The following is a 27,487-nucleotide window of genomic DNA, read 5'->3' on the forward strand; positions in this document are numbered from 1 at the left end:
GATTGAGTGTGTGTGAGCAAAGTGACCACTGTGAGAGCTGCATTTCGAGCAGCTAAGAGCATCCATAGCTTGAGCACTCTTGATTCCATCAAAGATTCATCTTTACATTTGTTACTCTTGGAGGTGAGCCTCCTAGACGGCTAGGTGTCGCCAGCTAGCTCCCGACGGTGTGGTGAGCAGCGACAAGTTTGTGCGGGCGTGATCTTGCCCCCTTGGTGGAAAGGATCAAGATAGTGGAAAGAAGAAGTGGTTGAAAAAGACCCAACTCAAGGGATCGAGTTGCAAGAGACTCAAGCCCAACGAGTTCCTCAATGGAGACGTAGGATTCACTTTGGTGAATCTGAACTTCGGAAAACAAATTCTTGTGTCTCCTTTGTGGTTTGCCTCACTACTCATTTCTCTAGCTATTACTTTGTGCTTCCATTTCGATCTACTTGGTGGTGTTGTTTTTGTGTGTACATGGACTAGAAATATACTTGATATCATCTACAAAGACACTACACAAAATTACATTTGTGCTAGAGTCAAAGAGGGGCAAAACTCTGATTGTGGGCAGGTTCTGCACAGGACCGGTCTGACCGGTCTATACAACTGGTCTGACCGGTTGCTTTCTATTTTCTGCGGTTAAGTCTTGGACTGGTCTGCCTGACCGGTCTGACCGGTCTGTGTGCTGATAGTGCTTTAAGTGTTGAATTTTGCAGAAATTTTAGAACGCCTATTCACCCCCCTCTAGGTGGCATCCAAGATCCTTTCATCCGGTCACTGTGCCGCCATTCCCGGCGCTGTGCGGACCTACAGCGCGCTGTGCGGACATGCCTGACACTACTCCCGCCCTTGTGCTGCCAACTCCTCGTACTTCCTTTTCTGCAGGACCCTCGGCGAACATGGGAACGACCCTCGGACGCTGTATGCCCCTTGACCAGAACAAGACCGCAGTCATCAGGACCCTCGGCGCTCCCCGGTCAGACGCAGAGGACAGTACATCCCACGGGAGTCGCCACGCCGCCCACTGGTGCCACAGGACGCCAGCGCATTCTCCGCATGGCTAAAAGGCTTCCAAGGACGACCGCCACGCCCGACGTCATGCTTCACAGCGCCAGGCAACATCAACTATCCACTGTTCTCCCCCGATTCGGGGGAGGATGACGACTTCAGTGATCACCCCACGCATGTAACCCCCCCCTTGAGCCTATAAAAGGAGGAGGCGGGCTCCTTCCCAAGGACACGACAGAACACAAGAACTCAGTAAACATACTAACACACGCACGCTCACTCGAGCCCGATATTGGCACTCGCCTCAATCATCCCTAAGATACACAGAGACTTGGGAGCCTCTCTCTCTCTCTCTCTCGCCTAGCTTGTAACCCCCTACTACAAGCACCCCGGTGCAAGATAATATAGTGCTCGCACACCCTACTGGACGTATGGCTCCGTGACCGGAACCAGGATAAAACCTTGTGTCATTGTGTAACCTCTTGCATCAACCATCTAGAGATAGGGTCATTGTGTCATTGTGTCATCACTAGTTGGTGCTAGGCCGCGAGGTCTGGACACCGACAGTATACCTACTATCGGTTCTGAAAGCGCCCAAGGACATCCTCGATGATCTCGACAAAGTGCAAAAAAGTTTCTTTGGGCAAGCGACAATGCACTCACGGGAGGGAAATGTAAAGTTAACTGGACTGCACGCGGCATGCCCAAAGAAAATGGTGGCTTGGGCATTCTGAACCTAGAAAGATTCGCAAGAGCTCTCAGGCTGCGGTGGCTATGGCATGAATGGGTGTCACTTGAAAAAGCTTAGATAGGAACAAAAATGCAGTGTGACGACACTGACGGTCTCCTCTTCGCGGCATGCACAACAATTTTGGTGGGTGATGGCAGGAGGACAAGCTTCTGGCACTCAAGGTGGCTTCATGGCTGCAGGCTGAAAGACATAGCGCCAAATCTCTTCAAAATCAGCCGGCCAAAGAATAGAATAGTGGCAGCAGCGCTAGATCGACATACTTGGATACGAGACATAAGAAGAGCAGAGGGTCTTACGCTTGGCCACGTCCAAGAATTACTCAAGCTCTGGGAGATGCTCTGGAACACCTAGTTACATCGAAACTAGGAAGATCAGATCAAGTGGAAGCTCACGTCATCCGGAGAATACACTACGGCCTCAGCTTATAAAGCGCAATTTCTTCGCAATGTCAAAGAAAAAAAGTACAAGCGATCTGGAAGGCTTGTGCACCGCCTAAATGTAAATTCTTCGCCTGGCTAGTCACTCAAAACTGAGTGTGGACTTCGAACATGCTACAACGTAGGGGATGGCCGTACAACCCCTCCTGTCCTCTCTGCCGAAGTGCCTCGGAGGCTGTGCTTCACCTACTGGCAGAGTGCCGATTTACTAGAAGAGTGTGGAGCCTAGTCGCGTCTTGGATGGCACAGCCCACTCTATGCCCACAGCAGTGGAGGCCAAGTGAGGACACTCTGCAATGGTAGACTAACATCATATCAAGTGAAAATGTGCCGCGGAAAGAGATTCTTTCCCTCTCCCTTTTGTTTTTTTTCTAAATTTCTTTTCGGGCAGAGTGCCGATTTACTAGAAGAGTGTGAAGCCTAGTCGCGTCTTGGATGGCACAATCCACTCTACGCCCACAGCAGTGGAGGCCGAGTGAGGACACTCCATGGGTAGACTAACATCATATCGAGCGAAAATGTGCCGCGGAAAGAGATTCTTCCCCTCTCCCTTTTGTTTTTTTTCTAAATTTCTTTCGGGTTAGCCGGCTGTACTCTTTTTTTTTCTTCAGGTTACACGGTATAGAATATTCGCTTCCAAAGGGAGCGAACCCAGGATCTCAGAGGCTACCCGGGCTCTTATAACCACTAGGCTACATGCCCTTTCGCGTTGTACTCTCTTTCTTTATCAATGAAATAGGCATCTCGTGTCCATTCGTTAAAAAAAAGATTAATTGTTAGGAATGGATTGGATGGATAATGCCTGATTTTAGTTGGACTTCAATTTGTTGTCATGGCCGCATGGCGTACAAAGCAGCACTTCGTGGGAGCAATGTTTGAGGCTTCGGATGGAAGGTTAATTTCTGGATATTTGTGACAAGGATTCTTGGATTGGGGTGAGGAGTAGGCGGATGGTGATCATATATAAACGAAGAAACTACTCCGATCCCTCCGTTTTAAAATATAGCAACATTTAGATTTGTTATCATTGTAACTTTGACTATGAACTGCAAGAGAATTACAAATACTACCAGCGTAAAAATAATGTTAGTAGTATCTATTATTTTTATTTTTTAGACCCGAGGCTCTCCCCATTTCCATTTCATCAACGGAAATACCAAAAGTACAGTATGGAAGGAGCCTGGGGAGAAAGCAGAAAACAGGGTTAGTAGTACCTATTATTCCAAGAGATATTTTGTCAAAGATAATTTTATGATCGAAACCTGTCATACTTTGACCGACAATGTCTCTTATTATAATACATCACCATTTGCTATAAAATCAGTGTCATATCAAATTATCTTTTAATTTGAACACAAACATTCATATAAATCTTATACACTAAGCAAGCAATCAAATCCATTTATGTAGTTTTAACTGTTGATTCATAAAACTCGAGATGGTCCTAGCAAAATTTTCTTGATCAAGAAGTGAATTAGTCAATCAATAGTCCTGGCTCTGGAGCTGCAGCTTCTTGGTTGTCCTCCGTTGCTCGGGTTGCGACAGGCTCTGGAAGCCGGACGCCCTGCTGCTGCCTAAGGAGCCGAGCAACCTGGCGGACCAAGAGCCCTGGCCGCCGGTGCTCTCGTCCACTCCCATGTGGGCGACGTCCCAAGCGTCGTCGACGAGGTGCTGGTGGTCCTCGGTGTCGTCCTCGTCGACGGTGGGCGGCCACCACTTGGTGGTGGTGTGCTTGTTATTGGACGACGGCGCCCAGCAGTCGTCGTCGGCCGTGTAGGCGTCGCACTTCTTGTCCTGGCGGTAGTCGGTGTCGGAGGCGCAGGTGAGGCACATGGTGGGGCTGTCGGAGTAGTGGGAGGAGCCGCCGCCGAAGGACCAGCTGGTGCGCGAGGTCCGGGAGGAGGCCGAGGAGGAGGCGGAGGACGGGGAGGAGGACGACGTCGGGCTGCCGAAGCCGAAGCCAAAACCGGTGTGCACCTCGTGGGAGACTCTGATGGCCTGGCGGCGCGCCTCCCGGAGGCGGTCGGCGTCCGTGAGCAGCGAGAGGATGCTGTCGGTGCGGCGCTGCATGCAGGCGCCCCAGTTGAAGCCCTTGTCGTCGACGTAGTGGAAGCTCCGGAGGTCGTGCATGGCGGGCATGTCCGGCCGGAACTCGAGGGGCAGGTCCTCGGGGCCGTGCGTGAGCAGGAACTCGAGGACGACGAGCGCCTTGTACACGGGGCGCCACTGCTTCCAGTCGGCGGCGCGGCCAAGGCGGTGGTGGAGGACCTTGGCGATACGCCAGCAGTCGTCCATGTCGAAGGCGGCGTCGGCGATGCAGGCAAGCGTCTTGGCGTCGGGGACGCAGGGGTCGTTGTTGGTGGCCTCCTGAACCAGCCTGCATCGATCGTGCACAAGACGACTGATCGATGGATGGATCATCATATCATCATATAGTACACGGAGGGACATACAGCTCTGCCGGCGTGACGTCGCCCAGCGCCAGCCTCGCCTGCTTGTACTTGTCCTGCAGGAACCCCGAGGCCTGCCGCTTCACCTCGCCGGCGAGCAGCTGCCACCGCGCCGTGCTCGCGGCCATGCTTTTTTCTTCTTCGTCTTGCTGCTTGGACGACGATGGTGACAGAGAGGCAAAGAGGACGGATGGATGGTGATGAGTAGTGGAGGCCTGGAGGGCCATGGGATGCAATGCAACCACGGGCCGGCCGGGTCTCTCGCCGACGCAGCCGGGCCCTGCCGCGGCGTCCGTCTTCCCCGTGGTCATGGACGCAATGCAACCACCGTACCGGCCGGCCGGGTCTCTCGCCGACACAGCCGGTCCTCGTAGGTACATGCATGTACTACTGCTACTTCTAGTACTGCTTCTTCCTCCGTTCTAAAATGTGGATGGTTTTGATTTTTTTATTTATAGTAGCAAGCACTATCTATACTTTATCTATATTTATTACTAAAGCGAGTAAGATTTTCACCTCAAATTTTTGTTTGGTTCGTCTTGTGTCATTGACAAGTGGGTGTTAGTCCATTCTGTACGCGAGTCCGACTAGCCTTTCGTCAATTGAAATCCTAATTAAAATCCGAATAAATCAATCGGAATCATAATCGGAATCCTAATCAGATACCGGACAACCAATGCCCCGTATGATCACAACACGGTATGTACATGGAATGAGTGAACACAAAGTTGGTGATATTATGTATATCTATTATGTTACTGGTAGCAACGTAAGGGCAGTATGCTACCGCGCAAAACAATCAATTATAATTGAAATCATAATTGGAATCGGAATTATAATTAGAAGCTGGACAAATCAATTGAAATCCAAATTGGATTCCGGACAATCAATGCCTTACATGATCATGACATGGTCTGTACACGTAGTGAACAAAAATAAAGTTATTAATATTATATAGATCTATTATGTTATCCGTAGCAACACACGGGTACTATGCTAGTTATTATTTATAAAGTGAGTAAGATTTTCACCTAAATTTTTGGTTTGGTTCGTCTTGTATTATTGCAAGGTGGGCCTTAGTCCACCTGAATGCAAGTCGGACTAACCCCTTCATCCACGACTCAATCACATACATCCCCATAAATTAGATACGAGCACCAATACATATTCAATACTTGTATCATCTTTGTCCCTAGCAATGCAAGGGCATAATTGCTAGTAAATCTAAAAAATTCAAATCAACCTACATTTTGAAATACGTATGAATCTCATTTGATTCGATCTAGATACGGGATGAACTCCATCGATCGACTGCAGCAGCTATCTACTAGGAGTAGGAGTAGCATTGAAATTGCAAGTACCCCAGAAACCATACATAGCATCTCGAATATTAGCACCTCTTATTGAATTCGAGGGGGCAAAAAAAATAATCCGATTACAACCGTCATCACAGATTTATTCAGACAAGGAAGTAGCATTCTGCAACAAAGCAGCATTCCCCAAGAACCTCTCGCTTATTTACCGGAACCCACCAACAAAACAGCCCATGTACAGGGCAAAAGCACGTATTGCACACTGGTTTTGTCAACAGCATAACCATACGTCTCTATCCAAAACCAACCCATAACTACACAAGCCAAAGTCCAACTGGCCGCTTCAAACTAATCAATCTTGACATTTGAATACAGGAGGGTGTCCCTGGTAAGTGGCATGTTCATGAGCAAGCAAACCTGCGCAATCAGAACAACGGTTTTAGTTCAAACAATTGCAAAATTGTGTCCCGAGGTTAATGCACGAGGGTATGCGATGCTCACCCCTATGAGGGTTGAAAAAAGCAGGATGATCCCTGTAATCCATGCCAAACTCTTTCGAACAAGCACAATGGAGGCTGTAGCATTAGTCTGGCTTGCTTCTTCTAGTCGTCTCGAAATGTGCAATGAAGATGGAGCCTCAATTATGGATCCTAAGAATGATGAGGCCTCCTCTGTGGATATCACCAGCCCAACAATTTTCCCTGTTTAGTTACAGACAAACCAGATGGTCATCAGGCTAGATTTTGTCTACAGGTATCAAAGGTACAGTAATTGGCAAAGGTAACAAGAAACAACGTTCGAAACAAGGAACCAGCTTGATTATCATGTTTGACTCTAAAATGTTCGAAACAGAGGCTCCATCATGAGTAGCATACACAAGTTCCTTACTGGGCAGTCGCAACAGAGAAAATGCTTATGTTTCATGTCATATTCAGAGGCACTTGGTAAATTACCTTTATATGCTCCACGCAGGGACTGAAACGCTTTGGTGATAGCTCTTCGCACTATTTCGGTTCCCTGCTTAACAATTTCCGTGGAAGCATATTCATTCTCCAGAGCCTACAGAAACCGTCAAATTAGCGAGTGATCAACACTACCAAAAGGCAATATTAATCCTTCGGAGTCTACACAAACCCTACAAATCAATAACTGCATATAACAGACTAAAGAATCGCATTCGCATGGTAGTGGTACATCAAGGGATGATGGAATGAGATCAGGGGCAGGATTAAGTGTGGACAATGCCAAGGGTTCAGAATACCATTTTGCACGGTGCATGCATTTAGTAGAAATCAATTATCTGATTTCAAATTACAAACTAAATATTTATGTGTTACCTTTATCCCTGTGAAGTGGCATACTAATAACTCTGCAGGGCTGATGACACCAGAGAAGTCTTCATGGATCTGAATAGCCCTTTCTATAGTTCTAAGAATGGAAGCCAAGCTAGACACAAATTCCAAGTCTGCCTCCTGTAAAGAAATGCATTGCAATAAAGCTGAGACTTGAGATGTCAAGATTGCAAGTGCAGTACTGTTTTCCAAATAAAAAGAACATAAATGAAGTTTGGCACTTAGGTTGACCTATACATGCTACTACAGGTCATTTCATGGTAATAAATTAGGGTATGACTGGACCATCCAAACATAATAATGCAGTCCAGAGGGGGAAATAACCATGTATACATAACGCATGGGTTCATCAAGTAGCAGCATGCTGGTTGTGCACTTGTGTGTTTAATGCCAGAGGAGACATCCATTCCTGCAAATTTAGAACGAGAGAGACAGAACATTTTTGTGTGCATATAAAGAAGTGATGCTGACCTTATCAAGTACCAAAGTAAGATTATTTCCACTTTCCAAGGGAATGACTAGTTTGCCGCTAGACTTCTGATATGATCCCTCCAGCCAGTTTGCCTGACAAAGAATTTTAAATTTAGAGTTTATATATGTAAATATTTCATAGTACTACATTCCCCTTACTTACCAAGCTGGAAAGTTCACTAGCAAAAAAACCTGACTCAGGATGATCTAGAGATTCATCTGAACGAATGATAATTAGTTCATCCTTATCTGCGAAGTAAATTATGGATAAAATGATATGTCAACCACAACAAAAACAACCGAGAAGTGGCACATACAGAGTGATGTACAAATCCACAATAAGGTGCTAGGCAGTTGACTAGACCTGTAAGCCCTGTAGCATTGTTGTTTGCACCTTCAATCCTTGTCTTGAAAATGTTGCTGGCTTCTGATACGAAGCTATCAGCTGAGGCTGACACACAAGCAGCAGGGAGTAATTAAGTTGAGAGATTAAAATTGGCAAATACTGATACAAGCATTCCACAAGAATTGTCATACCATAGGACCCAGCAATTTGCACGAGGAAAACAGCTCGCGGTCTATCGAATGGATTGGGGATAAGCAGTTTGTTTAACTGAAAATCAAGAGATTAAAGGCTAACGCATTCCGGTAGAGTGGAAGGTAGAGGTTGGCTGGTTCCAGGGGAAGTATAAATAACCTGCGAAGAAGAAAGCACAGGTAGGGCGGTCGGCGGTGCAAAACCAAGCAAGACGGAAACAGCAGCAGAAACTTCATTTAACGACATTGAAGTCCCCTGCACGCAGTAACACGATGATGCCATCCAGCCATCCAGGTAAGCTAGCAAGCAACCAACAAAAAGAGAGGCTTGATGTTGCGTACATCAGACAAAGTACCCACAACTAAACTAGCTACGTAGTGGTCGTTTTAAGCATGACAGGCAGGAAGCTAAAAGAAAGTCTAAACAGATCTAAGCAGATTAGATTCGTCGTAAAAGATAGATTCGGGATGGGGAATTTTGGGGCAGAACCTGGTCGTCGGCTTGCTGATCCCGCAGGTAGCGGTGCGGCGCGGCGTCGATGAAGACCGCGGAGGCTTCTCCATGGTGACCCTGTCCGTGCCCCTGCCACTCCACACGACAGCAGACGAGCATCAATTAGGGGAACACGCACCGGAAGAAGGGCGGGCAAGAGAAAGAGGAAAGTAAGATGTTGTTACCGAAGCAGCAGAAGCCAAGGCAAGAAAGAGGTGAAGGAGGATGAGGCAGCGAGCCATGGTCGCGGACCTTGCTCGAGATCGATGGGATCGTCAAGCAAGATTGGATCTTGGCCCCTGCCCGGAATGATTTGATTTGATGATGCGGAGGCCTCGGCGACGAGGGGCGCCTCGGGGGAGAGGGAGACACACGACACGGCGCCGTCTCCTCCACGATTGCTTTGTTGGGCTTTTTACTCGCTCGAAGGGAACGGCCCATCTAATCTAAAGAGGCCCACCCATCTTGTTGGGCTTGCTACCGCAACGGGCCCGCCACTCTGTAGGGATCGGCCCAGTTCGGTCCGTTGAAAGAGTTCGGGGCATTGCATTTGACTTGCATCCATCTGCTCACTCACTCGGTGCCTGTTTGAGAGGGCTCCGGCTCCTTGAAAAAAGTTGGAGCCGGAGCTGGAGCTGGTTTTTTTGGTCCACCGGCTCCACCTTCTCGTAGGCAAAGCTGCTGCTTCACTTTCTCACATGCTACAGTATGGAGCCGCTCCACTTCCAGAGTGTTTAGTAGGGCTCCAGCTAGAGCCGCTGGAGGATCCGGAGCTGGAACCCTGACAAAGAGGCCCTCACTGTTGTCGATCGATAATCTCCTTGCGATACTCATGCGTACAGTATGTGCAGCTACCATCGAGGTAGGAACAGGAGTGGCACCAACATGTATGCAGTGACATCTATTGTATGATCGTATGTACGCAACTCTATCATAAACGCCTCATTGTCGAAGGGAATGCTGCTTATCATTGACAATTGGCCAGAACTGCATGCAGATAGTAACCAAAAACAAATATATGACACCAGAAATTGGTCTACCATATATTTTCCCAACAAAACATGACGAAATTAAATACCTACCTTCCAAGATGTCAGTTGAACAGATGCATAGTCCTTCTTCACCTTGCTCTTTACTTGTCCGAATGGTCTCCCTGGAAGTTATGAAAATTGCAAAGCCTGATTCTTTTATTTTCCACGATACACAGTGGTACACACGTGTGTAGCTAGGTAGGTGGCACATCTAGGTGCTTAGTTTCTCGAAAAGAATGTGTGTGTGTTTTTCTTACTTCCTGTTAATAGTAATCAGAGGGTTCCTTCCATTTGCTATAACAAAAAAGAGGACGTATTTGCTTTCTCTAGGAGAAAAAGAATTCTGTATAATGTGTATCTCAGAACGTGCAGTTGTAAATTTTCCGTTTGGTAGTACCTAGAATGCTGGATCTGGTTTCTATAGAGGAAGAAAACTTGAGTAATTGACAGAATTTCAACATATTTTTATGATTATACAATGAACTTCCCAGTGGTGTATATATATATATGTATATATATATGTATGTATATATATGTATATGTATATGTATATATATGTATATATGTATATATATATGTATATATATATGTCTATATATATGTATATATATATGTATATATATATGTATATATGTATATATATGTATGTATATATATATGATTTTTGATTCCTACAGGGTAGTATTCGGTGCCCCCATTCCAAAGGGACCGAGAATGCCCGATTCTGGATCCTGTAGCATGAGTTATAACCTTTAAATTACACGGGAAAGGTATTCGGGGCTCTCAAGCCCTGTCTATCGCTCCAGAGGGATGAGCGCCAGATGGATCTTTCCTATACGATCCTTCTAGACATGTAGAACTTGTTTGGGCAAAAATCCCTAAGTTTCATCGGAGGCTAGTCGGTTGGGTGGGTGAAACAGAGCCACCTGCTCATAATAAATTGACGAGAACGTAGGTGCCCATTTCGGTGTGGTAAGGACTACTATATTTTTAAAAAATATGTAGGGTCCTCTATATGAGTTTTCATTCCTACAGGGTAGTATTCTGTGCCACCGTTCCAACGGGACCGAGAACGCCCGATTCTGGATCCTGTAGCATGAGTTATAGCCTTTAAACTGCACGGGGAAGGTTTTCCGGGCTCGGAGGCCCTGTCTAACACCCTACAGGAATGAGCGCCAGATGGATCTTTTCTATATGGTCCTTCTAGATATGTGGAACATGTTTGCGTAAAAATGCCTCAGTTTCATCAGAGGCTATTCGGTTGGGCGGCTGCAACAGAACCACATGCTCATAATAAATCGATGAGAACGTAGGTGCCCGTTTCGGTGTGGTAAGGACTATTATATTTTTCAAAAAATAAGTCAGGGTCCTATATATGAGTTTTCATTCCTACATGATAGTATACAGTGCCCCTGTTCCAACGGGACCGAGAGCGCCCGATTTTAGATCTTGTAGCATGAGTTATAGCCTTTAAACTGCACGGGAAGATATTCGGGGCTCTCAGGCCCTATCTACCGCCCTACAGGGATGAGCGCCAGGTGGATCTCTTCTATATGGTCCTTCTAGACGTGTGGAACATATTTGGGGAGAAAACCCTCAGATTCACCGGAGGCTAGTCGGTTGGGCGGGTGCAACAGTGCCACCTGCTCATAATAAATCGATGGATGCCCATTTCGGTGTGGTAAGGACTATAAGATTTTCAAAAATATATGTAGTGTTCCTCTATATGATTTTTCATTCCTACAGGATAGTATTCTATGCCCCCGTTCCAACAGGACCGAGAACGCCCGATTCTGTATCGTGTAGCATGAGTTATAGTCTTTAAACTGCACGGGGAAGGTATTCGGGGCTCTCAGGCCCTGTCTATTGCCCTACAGGGATGAGCGCTAGGTGGATCTTTCCTATATGGTCCTTCTAGATGTTTGAAACATGTTTGGGCAAAAATCCCTCAGTTTCATCGGAGGCTAGTTGGTTGGACGGGTGCAACAGAGCCACCTGCTCATAATAAATCGATGAGAACGGAGATGCTCATTTTGGTGTGGTAAGGACTATTATATTTTAAAAAAAACATGTAGGGTTCCTCTATATGAGTTTTCATTCCTACAGGGTAGTATTATGTGCCCCTGTTCCAACGGGACCGAGAACGCCCGATTCTGGATCCTGTAGCATGAGTTATAGCCTTTAAACTGCACGGGGAAGGTATTCGGGGCTCTCAGACCCTATTTATCGCCCTACAGGGATGAGCGCCAGATGGATCTTTCCTATATGGTCCTTTTAGACGTGTGGACCATGTTTGGGCAAAAATCCCTCAGTTTCATCGGAGGCTAGTCGGTCGGGCGGGTGCAACAGAGCCACCTGCTCATAATAAATCGATGAGAACGTAGCTGTGGCAGAACCGCCCGAATTGACCCGGCTCAAGTGTGCCAACCATCACCATAAAGTTAATCCTGGCTAACACACACTTCAAATAGAGTAATCCGATAGTTCGGTGGGGTAAAGTCCCGATAAAACCACCTGAACTGTAATCGAAATCCAAAGCTTACATACAACTCACACGAAGGTGAGTCCAGAGAGTACAACATTTCATAAATTTTACATCACATAGTTCATTACTGAATTATTATTACAAACCAAGTTCGAAATTTAGAAAGGTACTTGAAGTTCAAAATAAGTAGTTCATCAGAGTTTAACTGCAGTGGAAAAATAAACGATAGTCTAGTGACGATGCAAGACGTCATGATGAAGCCCGTACATGACATCAACCGTATCCTCCAAGCTATCACCTGAAATCAAAGTAGAGTCACAAGCAAGGCTAAGTATACTAATACTTAGCAAGGCTTACCCGACTATGGGTATACTTAGCCAACTTATCTAGACATGCAATGCTTTTGGCTTGAGGGGGTTTGTTTTGCCGAAAAGCGACTAAGAGTAGGCCCCTGATTTCAGATTTTAGCATCAAGATTCAAGTTCAATTAACCAGTCTAAGTGAGCAACTATCCAATAGCATACATGGTGGAAAGCAATTATCTTTCATCATCCATCAATATTCATCATCATCAATGTTTCACTTCTTACGCTATGTGGCAGAAGTATTAAGCAGTTTCAATAACCGTGAGAGACAGATGATTCGAATCGAATTTGTTAACCTTGCAAGGCAGACCCAACACATACGCATGGGAACCAAGTCCCCCACGCAACTTTTCCCCTTTCTTTCTGGCTCGTGGATCAGGCCACCCCCCTCAACTACAAGAGCCTCACGCCACGGTACGGCGCCGGGTCGTGACCACTCTTGCACCCGCACGTGGCCGCATGTGAACAAACTTCAAAGAGGGTGAGGATAAAGTCCACTCTCCGGTCCAATCAGGTACTTAAGCTTACCGATTACCATATTTCTTGGCATGTGGTTAGTACGTTCAAACGCTTAACCACCACTACCACACACTGCGGCCTTAACATTTTTCACTAAACAGACGGTGCATCAACAAGTAACCAAAACCCCGCCCGTGAACCTTATGGTTGCAGTATGCGGTAAACATTTAACTCCTATAAGCTCGTGAGTGACAGGAAATCACTCGATTTCTACCGAATCCAATAGCATAGCCATCTAGCATCCAACAGTATTCATATCATAAGTATCTAGGATCATGCAACTAAGGTTTCAATCAAATCCTATAAACTTAAATACACAAGTAGATAGGAACATTAAGTTGCATAATTTGAAAATAGATAGGTCATGCTCCGGGGCTTGCCTTCCTGGGCGTAGCTTGCCTTGGACTCTTCAGAACTTTGGTTCGGGTCTTCAGTAGTTTCAGTTAGATTGACTTGAACTGCACGCTGCTCACTCTCGGACTCGGGCACCGGCTCGTACATATCGTCAGCGAGAGTAGTCGTATCTATACGAAATGCATATGCATGAGTTGTTGTGATGATAATAATTCATGATTTAATTCACTATAAAGTTGTAATCCAACAAAACTCAAGTTAAGTTGTGAAGCACTTCATACACAAAACATTGGGCAATCATTTATCGAGTACTATCAAACTCAATTTAGTTCATAAAAAAAACTAGAGGTGGTTTTCCAACTTTACTAATTCATGCAAAGGTTTCCCTTTTAATTATACATTAGCTTAACAGGCATCTATCCAAAATAAAGTTCCTCACAGCATCTGGTCATGATATTTTTACACAAGGTGCAAAACTTAATCAACATTCTACTATAAAAATTTCAGCTAATTTCATGCAGAAAAATAAACATGAAAAACATTTTACACAGTCACTACTAGAAACAAGATTAATTTGTACAGAGCCAACTACGCAAGTACTGGTAATCAAATTTTAACGAAGTGTTGATGATCATATTGTGAGCCTACTGTAAATTTTTCAGATCTAAACAAGCTTTACACAAGGCTTGAAAAATAGAATAATTTATAACTACATGGATCAAAACTAATAAGGCTCAAAATTTACTAGCATGATTAAGTACTCATATAAAAGCTCTAGTAAAAATATTAGATTTTTCTAGACAGAGAAACTATTTTTCTTGATTTAGTACATTTCTTCATGGCATAAATTACTTGAGCATGTTATACTGAAATAAAAAGTTCCTAACTTTTTCAACAGCATCTAGACATCAATTAAGAAGCACTGTAAAAGTTTCAACTGATGAATCACAGTGGAACAACTAGGAAACTTATTTCTATTTACTCATAGCATAAAACAAGATCTAATAAAACCTACAGCTAGGAGTGTCAACTGACCACCAAATTTTTACACAAGGCTAAAATTTTAGTATACAACACACTGTCTAAAAATGGTAGACATGCAGTGGATAAAACTTGAGATCTAAACAAAAGTCAAATAAACTTGTATTTATTGTAGAGCAAACACTAGAGATCAAATGAAAAAGTGCATGTAAGAAAAGTAGTAGATCTAGTTGCAAGGATTCAAAAACATTTGAGATTGTATTTTTCTGATTTTTCTATGATTTTGAAATGAATTTACAAACTCGCTATTTTGGATCTAAAACTGAAAAACAGATCTCGCAGCAAGGTCCGTAGAAACCTGTGGAAAACCCTCTGGAATCATGAAAGTATTTGCAGGGAGGCCCCTGGCCGGAGGTTGAAGAACAGGGGCGGCGGAATCGGCCAAAATTTGGCGAGGGGGCTCGCCGGCGGCGTGGGCTAGGTGGGGGAGGAGCTAGAGGGGACCAAGGGCTACCTGTGGGTGGTGTTTTTTGGGCTCGGGGTGGTCCGAGGCAAGCTCGCCACGGCGAGCAGCGGGTCGCCGGCGAGGGCGGCGGTGCTGGGCGGAGCTCCGGCGAGCTGGGCAGAGGGGGAAACGGCCGAGGAGCTTCATTGCGGCGAGCGGAAGCGATTCCCAGGGTCATATGGGGTTGGGGATGGCCGGAGTAGAGGGCTCCATAGCAAGCTCGTGGGGGGCGGCAGCAATGGCAAGCTTTTCTGGGCGCAAGGGGCTCATCTCGGCTCTGGGAGAGGGAACGAGTGGAAAGGGGAGGGTGAGGTTTGTGCTATGAGGCAAAGAGGAGGGCTGGGTGAGTTGAGGGGCAAGGGTGCAGGGAAGGGGCGCTCAGCCTCGCAGTCCGTAGTGGCGTGCGACATAGGTGGCGTGGCGCTCGGCCGCAGAGGAAAATGGCCGGGTGGTGTGCATGCAAAGGACGACGAGGGCGGTGGCGGAGCTAGTCGGGGAGGGCCCTTGGCCGGTCTTGCTGCATCAGGCATCGCCGGCGACGTGGAGGCCGAGCTCTGCTCCACGGCGTGAACAGGACGGGGGAGAGAGAAAAGAGAGAAAGGAAGAGAGAAGAGAGAGTCAACTCTGTTTGACTGCAATTTTTCTCGAAATTTTCAATTGAAACTCGAAAAAGTGTGAACATGAAAGTTGTAGAGAATTTCAAAACCTACAACTTTTGTTTCAGGCAAAAGTTCATTTGAGGTCTGGTTTAGGAGTTAATTTAAATGTTCGATGAATATGAATTAATTCTCTATTCAAGTGCAAATTCAAATTTTTATTCAATTTCCTTGTAGCAACTCGAAATTCCTTGAACATGAAAGTTTTTCAACATTTAAAACCCTACAACTTTGGTTTTAGCAAAAATTTCATTTGAGCTATATTTTAGAAATTATTTTCAAAGCCTATTTGTTTAAATTTGAAAGAAAGTTTAACCTTTGAAACTATGATACGAATGACTCATCATTTCATGTGCAAAATTTCATTTTCTCCCTCTAGCTTCAACTAGACTTTGGTTTATCTTGACGTTAGGGAGATGCCTCTTCAATTTCATATGCATACTTGCATCGGTTTAAAAGTTATTTAAGTTTTCTGACCGATGCTCATATATACATAAACACACACACATACACATGCAATTATTTCACGTTTCTTGATTAATGATGCATGATTTGATACTAATGACCCTGATTTTGCTAATTAAACACCTGGAGTGTCACAGCCTACCCTCCTTAAAAAGAATCTCGTCCCGAGATTCTGTTGGAGAAACTAAAGGTGGGGCGGTGCGTGTACCTGGAAGAGAATTTAGAAAACCGCGGAAGTGTTGGTTTAAATAGCTTTCGGTTTCCCATGTGGCTTCTTCTTTAGTGTGATGGTTCCATTGGATTTTATACATTTTGATGACCCTTCCTCTAGTAACCCTTTCCTTTTGATCAAGAATCTTGATAGGATGTTCAACATAAGAGAGATCCGGTTCGATCCGTATGTCTTCTTGTTCGACAACTTCTGTGGGAACCAGGACACACTTCTTAAGTTGACAAACATGGAAGATGTCATGTATTGCTGATAGTTGAGGAGGAAGTCGCACTCTATAGGCCACGGGTCCACAAGCTTCGATGATCTCATAAGGTCCGACATAACGGGGAGCTAACTTTCCTTTTACTCCAAATTGTTGCACACCCTTAGTTGGTGAAACTCGAAGATAGACATGAACACCAACTTTGAATTGCAAAGGCTTTCTCCTTTTGTCAAAGTAACTCTTTTATCTCGACTATGCGTCTCTAAGATTTGCTTGAATTACTCTCACTTTTTCTTCTACTTCGATTACAAGATCGGGTCCGAATAACACTCTTTCTTCAACTTGCAACCAGCTCAAAGGAGTAGGACACCTTCGACCATACAAGGCCTCAAATGGTGCCATTTTCAAACTCGCTTGATAGCTATTGTTGTATGAGAATTCTACTAGAGCTAGGCATTTGTTCCAACTCTTGTCATAATGAATGACACAAGCTCTCAACATGTCTTCTAGGATTTGGTTTACCCTTTCGGTCTGTCCATCGGTTTGGGGGTGATAAGCTGAGCTTTGGATCAGTTTAGTGCCAAGAGATTCTTGCAATTGTTCCCAAAAGCGTGCAATGAACTGTGCACCACGATCAGAATAATGGTGAGGGACCGAAACCGGAGACCAGAGGGGGGGGGGGGGGGTGAATGAGAGCCGATCAAAATTTCTTCCGAAATCGATCCGTCGGCCTATATCCCAAAATCACCGCAAACCCTACACCTAGGGTATGTGAGAATAGCTATGAACAAGCTATCTCACAACAGCACACCCTAGAAAACTTCACGGAAGCAACACTGGAAAAACTCCACAAACAGCAGCACACTGAGTCAGACCGGTCTGACCGCTAGCACAGACCGGTCAGACCGGTCGGGCTGGAATTCAAAAATCCAGACCGGTCGAGCTGTAATTCAAAAATCCAGACCGGTCAGACCGGTTTCAGAGACCGGTCAGACCGGTCCCTTCCAGACAGCCCGAGACCAAAGCTTCAAAAGGCAAATCTTGAGCAAACGAAGTCCAAATTCGATGAAACTTGGAGGAAAGCTTCGTAACTACCCCGTGAACATATCCCCGAAGGATCTCACCCAAAAGATTCACGGATCGAGAGAAGTCGAGGAAAGATCAAAGAGGATTGGGGTTTTCTCAAGAACACAAAATCGCCAATTCGTGAGAACTCTCGATTCCAGTAGGTTTAGCACTCGGCTAGAAGGATTAGAATCGTCACAAAGAGTCCATCAAACCACAAATTCAAGGGTTGGTCTCCTCCACACAAGAAACACACCAAAAGAGGAGAATTAAACCCAAAACGCAAGAGAGAAGGGGAGGACGAGATGCTCAGCACACACAAGTGAATCTCAAACAAATTTCATGCATTAAACTCAGAGGAATTCACCTATACAAAGGCTAGAGCCATCCGCCCATCATCCACCCACTAGATTGAAGAGAATAGCTATAATCTAAACTCTCTTTGCGTTGGAGTCCTTGGCCCTAACCTAGAGCAGAGGCTGGGAGAAGGAAAAACCCAGAGAAAACAAAAGACTCAAGAGACTCACCTAGCCACGGGCTGGTGGGGGGTATTTATACCCGACTGCTGCGGTCAGACCGGTCAGACCGGTCCAGGGGACCAGTCAGACCGGTCGGGCAGCAGCACCCCGCTGCACAGCCTCGATCGACGGCGGAGCTTCTTTCTTCGACTCGAAGTCTTTGCTGCGATGCCGCCACGTCGACGAAGATCCGGTCCGCGGTTTTGGAGGGTCCGCGAAACCCGGGTAGGTGGCCGTTTTTGAGAAAACCGCCAAAACCTCACACGCGGGAATATTCCCGCCTCCACGCCGTGGCCCTAGACGCCGTTCCCGCCTCGGCCTTCTGACGGCCCTAGACGCCGCCCGACGCCCGTGACCTCCTCGCCCGTAGCGAGGCCCTAGACGCCGTCGACGTCCGTCGCCTCCGTCAGTCCCGAGACCGACGCCCGTCACCTCCACGACTTGGCGTCTTCAACCGCCGTCCGCCTCCTTGGTTTTGTGGCGCAAACCAAGAAACCGTCTTTCGTCGCCGCTTGCGCCCTCGATCCAGGAGTGGATGCCACAACTGCCGCCCGGTCTGAGCTCCGGTCCCGGCTGCCCTTCACCGCCGTACACCGCACGGTCCATCGGCCACAGCACCTCCACGACAGCTCCCCGTTGACACTCGACGCCCGTGTACCTGCAATCCAAAGACCAAGCGCACGATCACACCGCACGGTTGACAATTCACTCATCACAAGCAGGATAGAGTACTCAACATTCCTCAAATGGTCTTGGGTACTCCATGTAAGCACACGATGCGATCAAGATAGATTTCGGCATATCTCTTGGCATTATAGGTAGTGTGTACCAGAGTGAAATGTGCCATTTTCCTGAGCCTATCAACAATAACCCATATGGAATCATGCTTTTGGGAGGTGTTTGGCAAACCTACAATGAAGTCCATACTAATATCTTCCTATTTTCATGACGGTATAGGCAAATGTTGAAGTGTACCCGCTACTTTCAAGTGGCTGGCCTTTACCCTTTGACAAGTGTCACATTCTGAGACATATTTAGCTATTTCCCTTTTCATTCTAGTCCACTAAAATTTTTGCTTAAGGTCTTGATACATCTTGCTACTACCCGGGTGAATTGAGAATTTAGAAAGATGTGCCTCATTGAGAATTTGCTTTCAGAGCTCATGATTTCTCAGGACGACTATGCGACTTTCAAACCATAGAACTCCCTTGTGATCTTGGCGAAAACATTTGTATTTTCCTTCCCCTTGAGATAGTTTTGTTCGATGATCCCAACACCTTTATCATGTAATTGTGCCATTATGCTTTGCAGATGAAAGATGGCCCTCCTCCGTTCTTTTCTTTTCCCCAACTGAAGGAAGCCAACCCGAACAGAGGAGCAGATAGTCACACGGTGAGGCAGGCCACGCAGTTCATGTGATTGGAGTGCTCCCTCGGATCATCGTGGCTGCACGAGAAGAGGTGCATGCCTTCGTCCAATTAGTTCGTTGGTTATTAGGTAGGATGCAGTTCATTCTGATGTGTTACACTTTGCTGCTCTGAATTTGCAGGTTGTCAGTGGGAATATTTTGGTGGTGATCAGGGCAAATTCTTTCTGATCTATTGGCGCTGACTGCTGCCTGAAGTAAATTTTACTCTGCATCCAAGCAACAACAAGATCTTTCTGTACATACATAAGGCTATCAAATTTACTTCCACCGTTGTAACAAGATCTACATTTCCTTCATTCCATGTCTGTCTAATTGATTAGTACAATATGTTCCATTCAGTTTAATTCATCACTATGACGTGTCAAGTAGTCTCACAAACTACATTGCATTGAATTTGCAGGCCTGTATCGCTCTCCATTGACATAATATTTACGAGGGATATCTGTGCAAAATCTGTCTCATTTACAGCCTCAGGTTGCTGCTTTATGTAATGCGCTGTCTTCTTCTCCAGCAAACCAAGAAGAAGGCAGGTCATCTGCAGAGTAGAGAAGAGGAGGGTGCGTTTTGCTACTCTGGTATGAGCAGTTGAGCACATCACCTCTTATCTGGAGATATTTGATTTCTAGATTGAAGTACCCATCTTAGTTTTATCCATTTATTTCTTCAACTTTTGCAGGTTTCATATTAGCTCTGCGTGATTTGTGGTTCTCCATTGGTGATTGGATGATAACTTCTGGTATAGACATTATAAAATTTTCAAATCAGTTACGTTTCATCTGCCAAGCTTGGGCGCAGTCTGCTGGCATGGATGTTTGAAGTCTTCATGGGTTATCATCTGAGAAAACTCTTTCTACACATAAATAATTAATACTGAATCATGTTATAAGTCATTCTCTTGTTACCAGGTAAGCTTCCAAGGCCAATCTTGTGTTTTATTCCATAAGTTACTATAATTTGTGGCTTCTGTACTAGCCTGTAGAAATCTATTAGTGTTACAGACTTACAGTTGAAATGGTGAATCAAAGATCAAACTATCATTGTGCTCAAGCAGATCAAAAAATGACTAAGAGGAGAATTTCTAGAGGTTTTATGTAAATGATGGAAAATATTTTCCCAATTGATAGCATCCAATCCAGTTGACATTCGCTTACAACATTTAGAAGAACAAACAAAAGGGACAACATGCTAACTCCAAGTTTATGCTTCAATACCTCACTATACTATTCATTTTGCTAAAACATCATCTGCCTAGTGTAGTAGTTTCTGAGCCATATGGAATAGCATTATGTATGATTTACTAAAGATACAAAGAAGAATTTAGTGATATACTGTAATACTATTCTACACCCTAGGTGTAGCAGTAATTCTACACCCTGTAGTCAAATTACTGAATAATCTGACCAGAAATTATTGAACCGAACTATGGAATTACTGAATGACGTTTAGTAATCGCTCGCGGTAGTCGCTACTTAAAATTTCTTCTGTAATTAATTAGTGTAGCTACACCTAGAGCGTAGAATAGCACGTGGATACACACACACACACACGCACGCACACACACACACGCACACACAACTTACACTACAAATCGGTACTGCTATATGTTAATTTCTTTCAAAACACATTTCAATTTTGTGATCTCTGTCCAATTTTTTGGCCAAGTTAACACATTTGCACATTTATTGCCAGCCTGCAACTCCTCTGGTGAATCTCTCTCAGCACCTTTGTATAATGGCAACCATACTAGAATCTTTAGTTGGATCGTGCGCTATGAAGTTGCAAGATGTCATCTCAGAGGAGGCCATACTAATATTAGGTGTAAAAGAAGAGCTTACGGAACTGCAGTGTTTTGTCTATTGTGCCATGTTCCCTGAAGATGCAGTTATTAATCGTGATGATATTACCAGGATGTGGGTGGCTGAAGGCTTCATAGATGAGCAAGACGGCCAACTATTGGAAGATACAGCTGAAGAATGCTATTATGAGTTGATATATCGGAATCTCCTCCAACCAAATTATCTATTGGCTGATCTTAGTGAATGTAGAGTGCATGACCTATTGAGGCAGCTTCCTTGTCATTTATCTAGAGAAGAATGTTTTGTGGGTGACCCAGAATCAATAAGAGTTAATGTCATGAGTAAAACTAGACGTATTTCAGTTGTCACTTTGAAGGATAGGGTGGTGTTACCTAGAATGGATAAAGAGCAATATAAAGTGCGAACTTGGAGAACTTCTTGTGAAAAGTCATTGAGAGTTGATAATACAATATTTCAAAGACTTCATTACATTCGAGTTTTGGATCTAAGAGGTTCAGTTATACAAAGTATTCCAAACTGTGTTGGAAGACTGATCCATCTACGGTTACTTGATCTTAATGGAACTGACATATCTTGTCTTCCAGAGTCTATATGTTGCCTCATCAACCTTCAGATACTTAATTTGCAGTGGTGTGATTCTTTGCATAGTCTCCCTTTAGGAATAACTCAGGTTCCAAAAGGGATAGCTAAAACACCAATAAATCAGGTTCCAAAAGGGATAGCTAAATTGAAGTTTCTCAATGATCTAGAACAATATCCAGTTGGTGGTAGCAGTAATAATAGTGCTAGAATACAAGATGGATGGACCCTAGAAGAGCTGGGTCCACTTTTTCAGATGAGGAAGCTTGAAATGATTAAGTTGGAGAGACCATCTCCTTGTAGTGGAGATTCATTGTTACTAGACAAAAAGTTTCTCAAACAGCTAAGTTTCTGCTGTACGGAACGTACAGATGAACCATACAGTGAGGAGGATGTAATCAATATTGAGATGACTTTGGAGAAGCTAATCCCTGCGCAGAGCATTGAAGATATATATATTCTAAATTTCTTTGGTCGGCGGTTTCCCACCTGGCTTGATAGTGCTACACATTTTCCATCATTGAAGTACTTGCAACTCATACAGTGTAAATCATGTGTGCATCTTCCTCCAATTGGGCAGCTCCCCAACCTAAAATATCTGAGAATCAAGGGAGCCACTTCAGTCACCAAGATTGGACCCGAATTTGTTGGTTATGGGGTGGATAATCCCATATCTGCAGAGGCAGTAGCTTTCCCCAAGCTTGAAATATTGGTCATCGAAGATATGCCCAACTGGGAGGAGTGGACCTTTGTTGTTGAAGAAGAAGAAGCGACAGCAGCAGGTAAGGAAGGAGGAGAAGATGGAGCGGCTGCAAAGCAAAAGGGTGAAGCCCCACCTCCAAGGATGCAGCTGCTGCCTCATTTGAAGGTCTTGTCACTTGAGCGCTGCCCCAGGCTGAGAGCTCTCCCACCGCAGCTTGGACAGGAGATCACCAGCTTGAAGCAGCTCCAATTAAGAGATGTGGATAGCATTAAGGTGGTGGATAACCTCCCGTTCCTCTCTGAGCTGCTTTTAATTGCGAACTGTGAAGGCCTAGAAAGGGTCTCAAATATTCCCCAAGTGAGAGAATTGCGTGCACAGCTGTGTCCGAACTTGAGCTGTGTGGAGAGGTTGGACAGCTTTTTCTGAATGGAGGATATGCAAGATATCTCCTTACGGTGCACTACCAGAAAACGGAAGGCTCCGGACGTTTTTTTCAGTCCGACGGGAACGCAGCACCCATGCACCAAAAAATCCCCACTCGACTCCCAGCGACCCAGCCCCGTCAGGACCTAGCCGGAGACCGCCCGGGCGGCGGCGGCAGCCCGCGTCTATGCCAAAGCCGGCCCAGCGCCCCCTCGCCCTCTCCTCTCTCCCCTTCATCCCTCCTCCCCCGACCTGCAACCTCCGCCGCCGCCGCCGCCGCCGGCCGCCGGGGCCGGATCCGGCCTGCTCCTCGCCGGATCCGCCCCCCCCCCCCCGTGGCCGATCTCCTGCTGTGCCGGGCGTGGGCGCGCCCCCGGCGCCGGCCCGGGTGGGCCGCCGGCCGCCGGTGCCGGATCCGGGCCCCCCGTGGTCGTTCTGCCGCTGGGCCGGGCCGGCTCCGGTGGTGGTGCGGCCGCCGCCGTTAGCTGCTTGCCCTCGGGCGGCCTGGGTCCTTCGCTGCGCCGCTGCCGCGTTGGGGGTCGGGGGCTTTGGCCGCGCCACCGCCGCCGTCTCGTGGTGACCGAGGGGGCCGCTGCCGCGCCGCCGCTCGCTCGAGGCGGGCCTCCTGTTGCGCCGCCGCCCCGTGGTGGCTGGGGGGCCGCGGCCGCGCGCCGCCCTTCTTGGGGGACCTCGTCTCGCGCCGCCCTTGTGGGATGGGATGCCGGCAGCCGGCGTCCTGTCCCCCGTCCGGTTGGGTGCCCCCGCTGCTCGTCCTGGTTGTGGTGCTGGTGTGTTCCCCTGCGCCGCGTCAACTAGGTATGTACTTTTGATTCCCAGCAGTTTAGATAACTGTTTATGTTTCTGAAGGAGATTAACACACTTTTGCAATTCCATAGTTGTAGGCCAGTTGCAGACTAATGGTTTTTGTTTTTGAGAGCAGTTTGGATCCTTAGAGTAATATTTATATAGCCTCTCAATGCAGTGTACTAGTTCATAGTGGCGGAGTGTTCATGAAGGACACTACTATGCCTTCATTCGCCTGACGCTGTTTGATCAATGGAATTGCTCAGTTTGGTATTTTAATGACTCTTATTTCACTACATAACAGAGATGTTTCACTAGTACTAAATCATGTCCTTGTTTTTCCTGGGAGGAATGTATTAGTATGTAATGGCAATTGACGCTTTTGTTCTGTTCTTACAGGATATATCCTTGAATTTACATGTATGACATGTTCAAGCAAAAAACTGATCTAGTTCCATTTAATTTCAGGACAGCAAATTGATAGTTTTGGGACTCTTTTAGCAAGTGTAGTTTGCCATCTCTTCGCTTGATCAGGTAAACAACAAAATATGATTGAATTTGCAGAAACTCGATCATTGAGAATGAACAGTCTGATTGTAGTTAATTCCTTGTATCATTGTACTTGTTCAATGCCAGCCTGACGGTGGAGCTGTTGAATGCTAGCTGCAGCCTGCAGGGTAGCCATTCAATCTCGCTTTGATAAAAGAAATGTCTCTGTTTAAATCATGACTAAAAAGTTCATATAGTTTAATCACTAAATGTATTGGCTTGATCTGTTGAATAGAAGACTTGCCATGTACAGATCAAGCTTGCAGTAACCTTGTAATCGTTAGAGGTTCTAAAAAGTCTTAATGGTATAGAAAAGACAGAACCAGAGCTTCTATTATTATGTGTTCTTGTTACAAAATTATTATAGGAACACTTCAAAACTTTGTTGAAGTGTCTGTAATCATTAGCTGCTTTGGATTCTCATGCTAAACATATTGACCCTATGCTGCAAATTTTCAGACAACAATTTCAAGATAGTTTCTCATTCCATTCTCAATTTTCTGACTGGTACACATGAAATTGTTTTTAGACCCTGTTTTTTTTCTTCTGATATTGTTTTGCACCATGTGCAGTTGTGGATATAGCATTGATGGGTCCACTGGTTCGAGCTTCCTACTCCAGCAATGATTCCCTAGAGGCAAATAACTATGATCTTTTGTTGAGATCCAATGGTAAGACATTGAACTTTGTCTGTGCATATGAACTAGTATGCAATTCTCTGAGATAGTTGCATTTATAAAAAGGAATATGAGTTTATATTTCTTAAGGTGGGTGATCAATTAATTATATGAGTTTGTGAAGTTGAATAAATTTCGGTATCAAGGTTCATGAGAACTGACTCCTTGTTCTGTTCTGTAATTGCAAGTTTTATAGTTCAAAAATAGATTAGTGTTTACTGAATTTAAGTTTGTAATATGCATCCTCTACCTTAGGTTGAAAGTTCCTTTCAGTTCAGAACTAGTTATAGGAAGCAGGATGAATTGTTAATTTCATAATTACTGGTTCTTTTCAGTTTTTACAACTTGAACATGGCTGCAATCTGATTGAGTTAATTTGGTTCTTCATCAGGTACAAAAATACAGCAAGGCAGAGTTAATCTGATTCAGTTACCTTTTGTTTGATTTAAGACTTACTTGAGCTGTTTAGAAGTTAACAAAACTAGCTTGGAGTCATAGATACAAGGAGTTGTATATAGAATTTTAAGCACTATGATATATTAATTTCTTTACATATCTGAAAAGATGCATACCTAGTGCAGTAGTCATTTTTAGGAAATATCTGTATGTACAAATTGTAAAGGACTTGTATATGAAACTACCATACAAATTGGATTCGATGGAACTGAGAAATTGTAATATTGGATGCAGGTCTGCATGTATGTATGTATTATTTTATTTTTTTTGCTCTTTTAGCTGTTTTCCTGACGGTTTTGCCGTCAGGAATTGATCTTCTAGGCATCCGCATGAAAGTCGACAGGAACTACCGACAGGAAAGAATTCCTGTCGGCCAACCGACAGGAGAAGTCACTTTTCCTGACCAAGGGCTCCTGTCGGCGAAGCCGTCAGGAATCCTATTCCTGACGGTATTTCAGGCATTCCTGATGGGTTTTGGCTGTCAGGAGTTTCCCGTTTTCTGGTAGTGGTGGCTGTCTGGACTCCAAGATCGGCACCAGCAGCTGCACGGAGAAGACCTGGATGTCTGCTGGGCATGGTGACCTTGGCTGTGTGCTTTCTAATTCTGGTATGTATATTTATGCACCCTGTTTCAATATCAGTGACTTGTTTTCTTACCCCCCCCCCCCCTGTAATTAGATGTTGACTAACCATGTACTTTAACTTCGCTTCATATATATAGGTTACTGAGCATGGAAGTGAACAAGTGCTTTGTGACATTATTACCTTGGCTTGGAGTCAAGGAGTGGAGATTTATCCATGAACCGTCACGTCTACACTACATGGACTCCTTTATCGAGCTACTCGGGAAAAGGTACAGAGCCGTTGTATTGTATGCAGGACAGGATTGTGGATAGAAGATGAACTGCAATCATAATACCTGATCGTCTGGATTCTTAGTTGCGGCGCATGTGGTGGGATCGCCTTGGCGCTAGGCCTGCTAATGGGGATGTACCCGCCCCTTCCCCGCCCCTACCCGCAGCATTTTAATTAATTTTTGTCAACCCGCCCCCACCCAAATGTTTAATTAATCAACCCACCCCAACCCGCCCCACCAATGGTGGGTTATGCATGGGTTGCTGCGCACGATAGGAAGCGCTGGAGCATTACAGAATGTGTGCTATACTCCTCTTTGTACAAACGGGCATCACTGCCATAATGTAATATGCAACTACTATACAATTATTGTACAACACCGTCAGATCATATCGGAACATTCTGTTAGAGTGATTGCAGAACTCGTTGCTGTCGCAAATTCTTAACACTGAAGAACACGACCAGGAGCATTTAGTAGTGGCACCTCGCTGTCAGCCAGTCAGGCGATTGTCTGCTTTCTCTTTCGAGACCCTCTCTTCCTGTATTTCTTCCAGTTCGTCATCACTTCGCTTGCCTGCTTGCTCCTTCCTATAGGCAATCAACTTCTTCAGCCTCACGATTTCTTTTGGGGCAACATGCTTGCTTGTATAATTAACAATGCAACGAACCCGTGAAGCATACCTATAAGGGTTTCAATGGACATGTGAATAGCTGCACAAAGAATTCACCATACCACAAAAATGATTATAATGAAACAAATTTTCAAAAATTGAAGATCCATATCAATGAAAACAAAATTAACCTAGCCATCATACCCGTTTGATAAGAACATCTGAAATGATCATACTCATGGGAAACACTAAGATATCAAAACTAAATTGATGGTGAGCCGACTACAGCAACAAACAACAAACCAGAACAGTAGCCAAACATACACTCAATGAGCAAGGAGTAAGTGGGGAATGGAAGTACATACCAGATTTTTTCACCCTCTCAGAACCAGCAAGGTCCACAAAACTT

The 27,487-nt window shown here is 45.2% G+C and overlaps 3 protein-coding genes across 16 annotated transcripts; 1 reads left to right on the top strand and 2 right to left on the bottom strand.

Moving 5' to 3' along the window:
• Positions 1-3,636: 3,636 nt before the first annotated feature.
• LOC120680299 (ENTH domain-containing protein C794.11c-like) lies at positions 3,637-5,087 on the bottom strand. Its single transcript, XM_039961912.1, has 2 exons — positions 4,635-5,087; positions 3,637-4,558 (listed from the first exon to the last, which is right to left on the bottom strand). The coding sequence occupies exons 1-2, from the start codon at positions 5,009-5,011 to the stop codon at positions 3,664-3,666; spliced, it is 1,272 nt and encodes a 423-aa protein (XP_039817846.1). The 5' UTR covers positions 5,012-5,087; the 3' UTR covers positions 3,637-3,663.
• Positions 5,088-6,007: 920 nt separating this feature from the next.
• On the bottom strand, positions 6,008-9,223 carry LOC120678797. Its single transcript, XM_039960172.1, has 11 exons — positions 8,983-9,223; positions 8,795-8,887; positions 8,465-8,560; positions 8,305-8,380; positions 8,132-8,218; positions 7,931-8,016; positions 7,768-7,860; positions 7,282-7,416; positions 6,898-7,003; positions 6,446-6,645; positions 6,008-6,361 (listed from the first exon to the last, which is right to left on the bottom strand). Exons 1-11 carry the CDS (start codon positions 9,037-9,039, stop codon positions 6,293-6,295), a joined length of 1,098 nt encoding a protein of 365 aa, XP_039816106.1. The 5' UTR covers positions 9,040-9,223; the 3' UTR covers positions 6,008-6,292.
• Positions 9,224-19,481: 10,258 nt separating this feature from the next.
• On the top strand, positions 19,482-26,889 carry LOC120679186 (putative disease resistance RPP13-like protein 1). 14 transcript variants are annotated; one of them, XM_039960711.1, is made up of 10 exons: positions 19,482-19,635; positions 19,725-19,798; positions 20,005-20,179; positions 20,281-20,509; positions 21,294-23,942; positions 24,399-24,464; positions 24,567-24,607; positions 25,052-25,150; positions 25,919-26,219; positions 26,334-26,889. In XM_039960711.1, exon 5 carries the CDS (start codon positions 21,336-21,338, stop codon positions 23,127-23,129), a length of 1,794 nt encoding a protein of 597 aa, XP_039816645.1. In that variant the 5' UTR covers positions 19,482-19,635; positions 19,725-19,798; positions 20,005-20,179; positions 20,281-20,509; positions 21,294-21,335; the 3' UTR covers positions 23,130-23,942; positions 24,399-24,464; positions 24,567-24,607; positions 25,052-25,150; positions 25,919-26,219; positions 26,334-26,889. The 14 variants fall into 14 exon arrangements, with proteins under 14 accessions (XP_039816645.1, XP_039816637.1, XP_039816643.1 ...); XM_039960703.1 differs by lacking the exon at positions 24,567-24,607 and adding an exon at positions 25,492-25,547; XM_039960709.1 differs by lacking the exon at positions 24,567-24,607 and adding an exon at positions 25,492-25,547 and having other exon boundaries at positions 26,098-26,219.
• Positions 26,890-27,487: the final 598 nt, after the last annotated feature.

Source organism: Panicum virgatum, chromosome 6N (genome assembly GCF_016808335.1).
Source record: "Panicum virgatum strain AP13 chromosome 6N, P.virgatum_v5, whole genome shotgun sequence".
NCBI classification, from domain to species: Eukaryota; Viridiplantae; Streptophyta; class Magnoliopsida; order Poales; family Poaceae; genus Panicum; species Panicum virgatum.

What these genes read in the sequence shown, in the direction of transcription:
- LOC120680299 (XM_039961912.1), bottom strand. Translation starts at nt 5,011, where the DNA reads ATGTACCTACGAGGACCGGCTGTGTCGGCGAGAGACCCGGCCGGCCGG. An exon ending in GACGTCACGCCGGCAGAGCT is followed by an intron (nt 4,559 to 4,634) that starts GTATGTCCCTCC and finishes CGATCGATGCAG; the next exon opens with GCTGGTTCAGGAGGCCACCA.
- LOC120678797 (XM_039960172.1), bottom strand. Translation starts at nt 9,039, where the DNA reads ATGGCTCGCTGCCTCATCCTCCTTCACCTCTTTCTTGCCTTGGCTTCT. An exon ending in ATCAGCAAGCCGACGACCAG is followed by an intron (nt 8,561 to 8,794) that starts GTTCTGCCCCAA and finishes TACTGCGTGCAG; the next exon opens with GGGACTTCAATGTCGTTAAA. An exon ending in TTTTTTCAACCCTCATAGGG is followed by an intron (nt 6,362 to 6,445) that starts GTGAGCATCGCA and finishes CTGATTGCGCAG; the next exon opens with GTTTGCTTGCTCATGAACAT.
- LOC120679186 (XM_039960711.1), top strand. Translation starts at nt 21,336, where the DNA reads ATGGCAACCATACTAGAATCTTTAGTTGGATCGTGCGCTATGAAGTTG.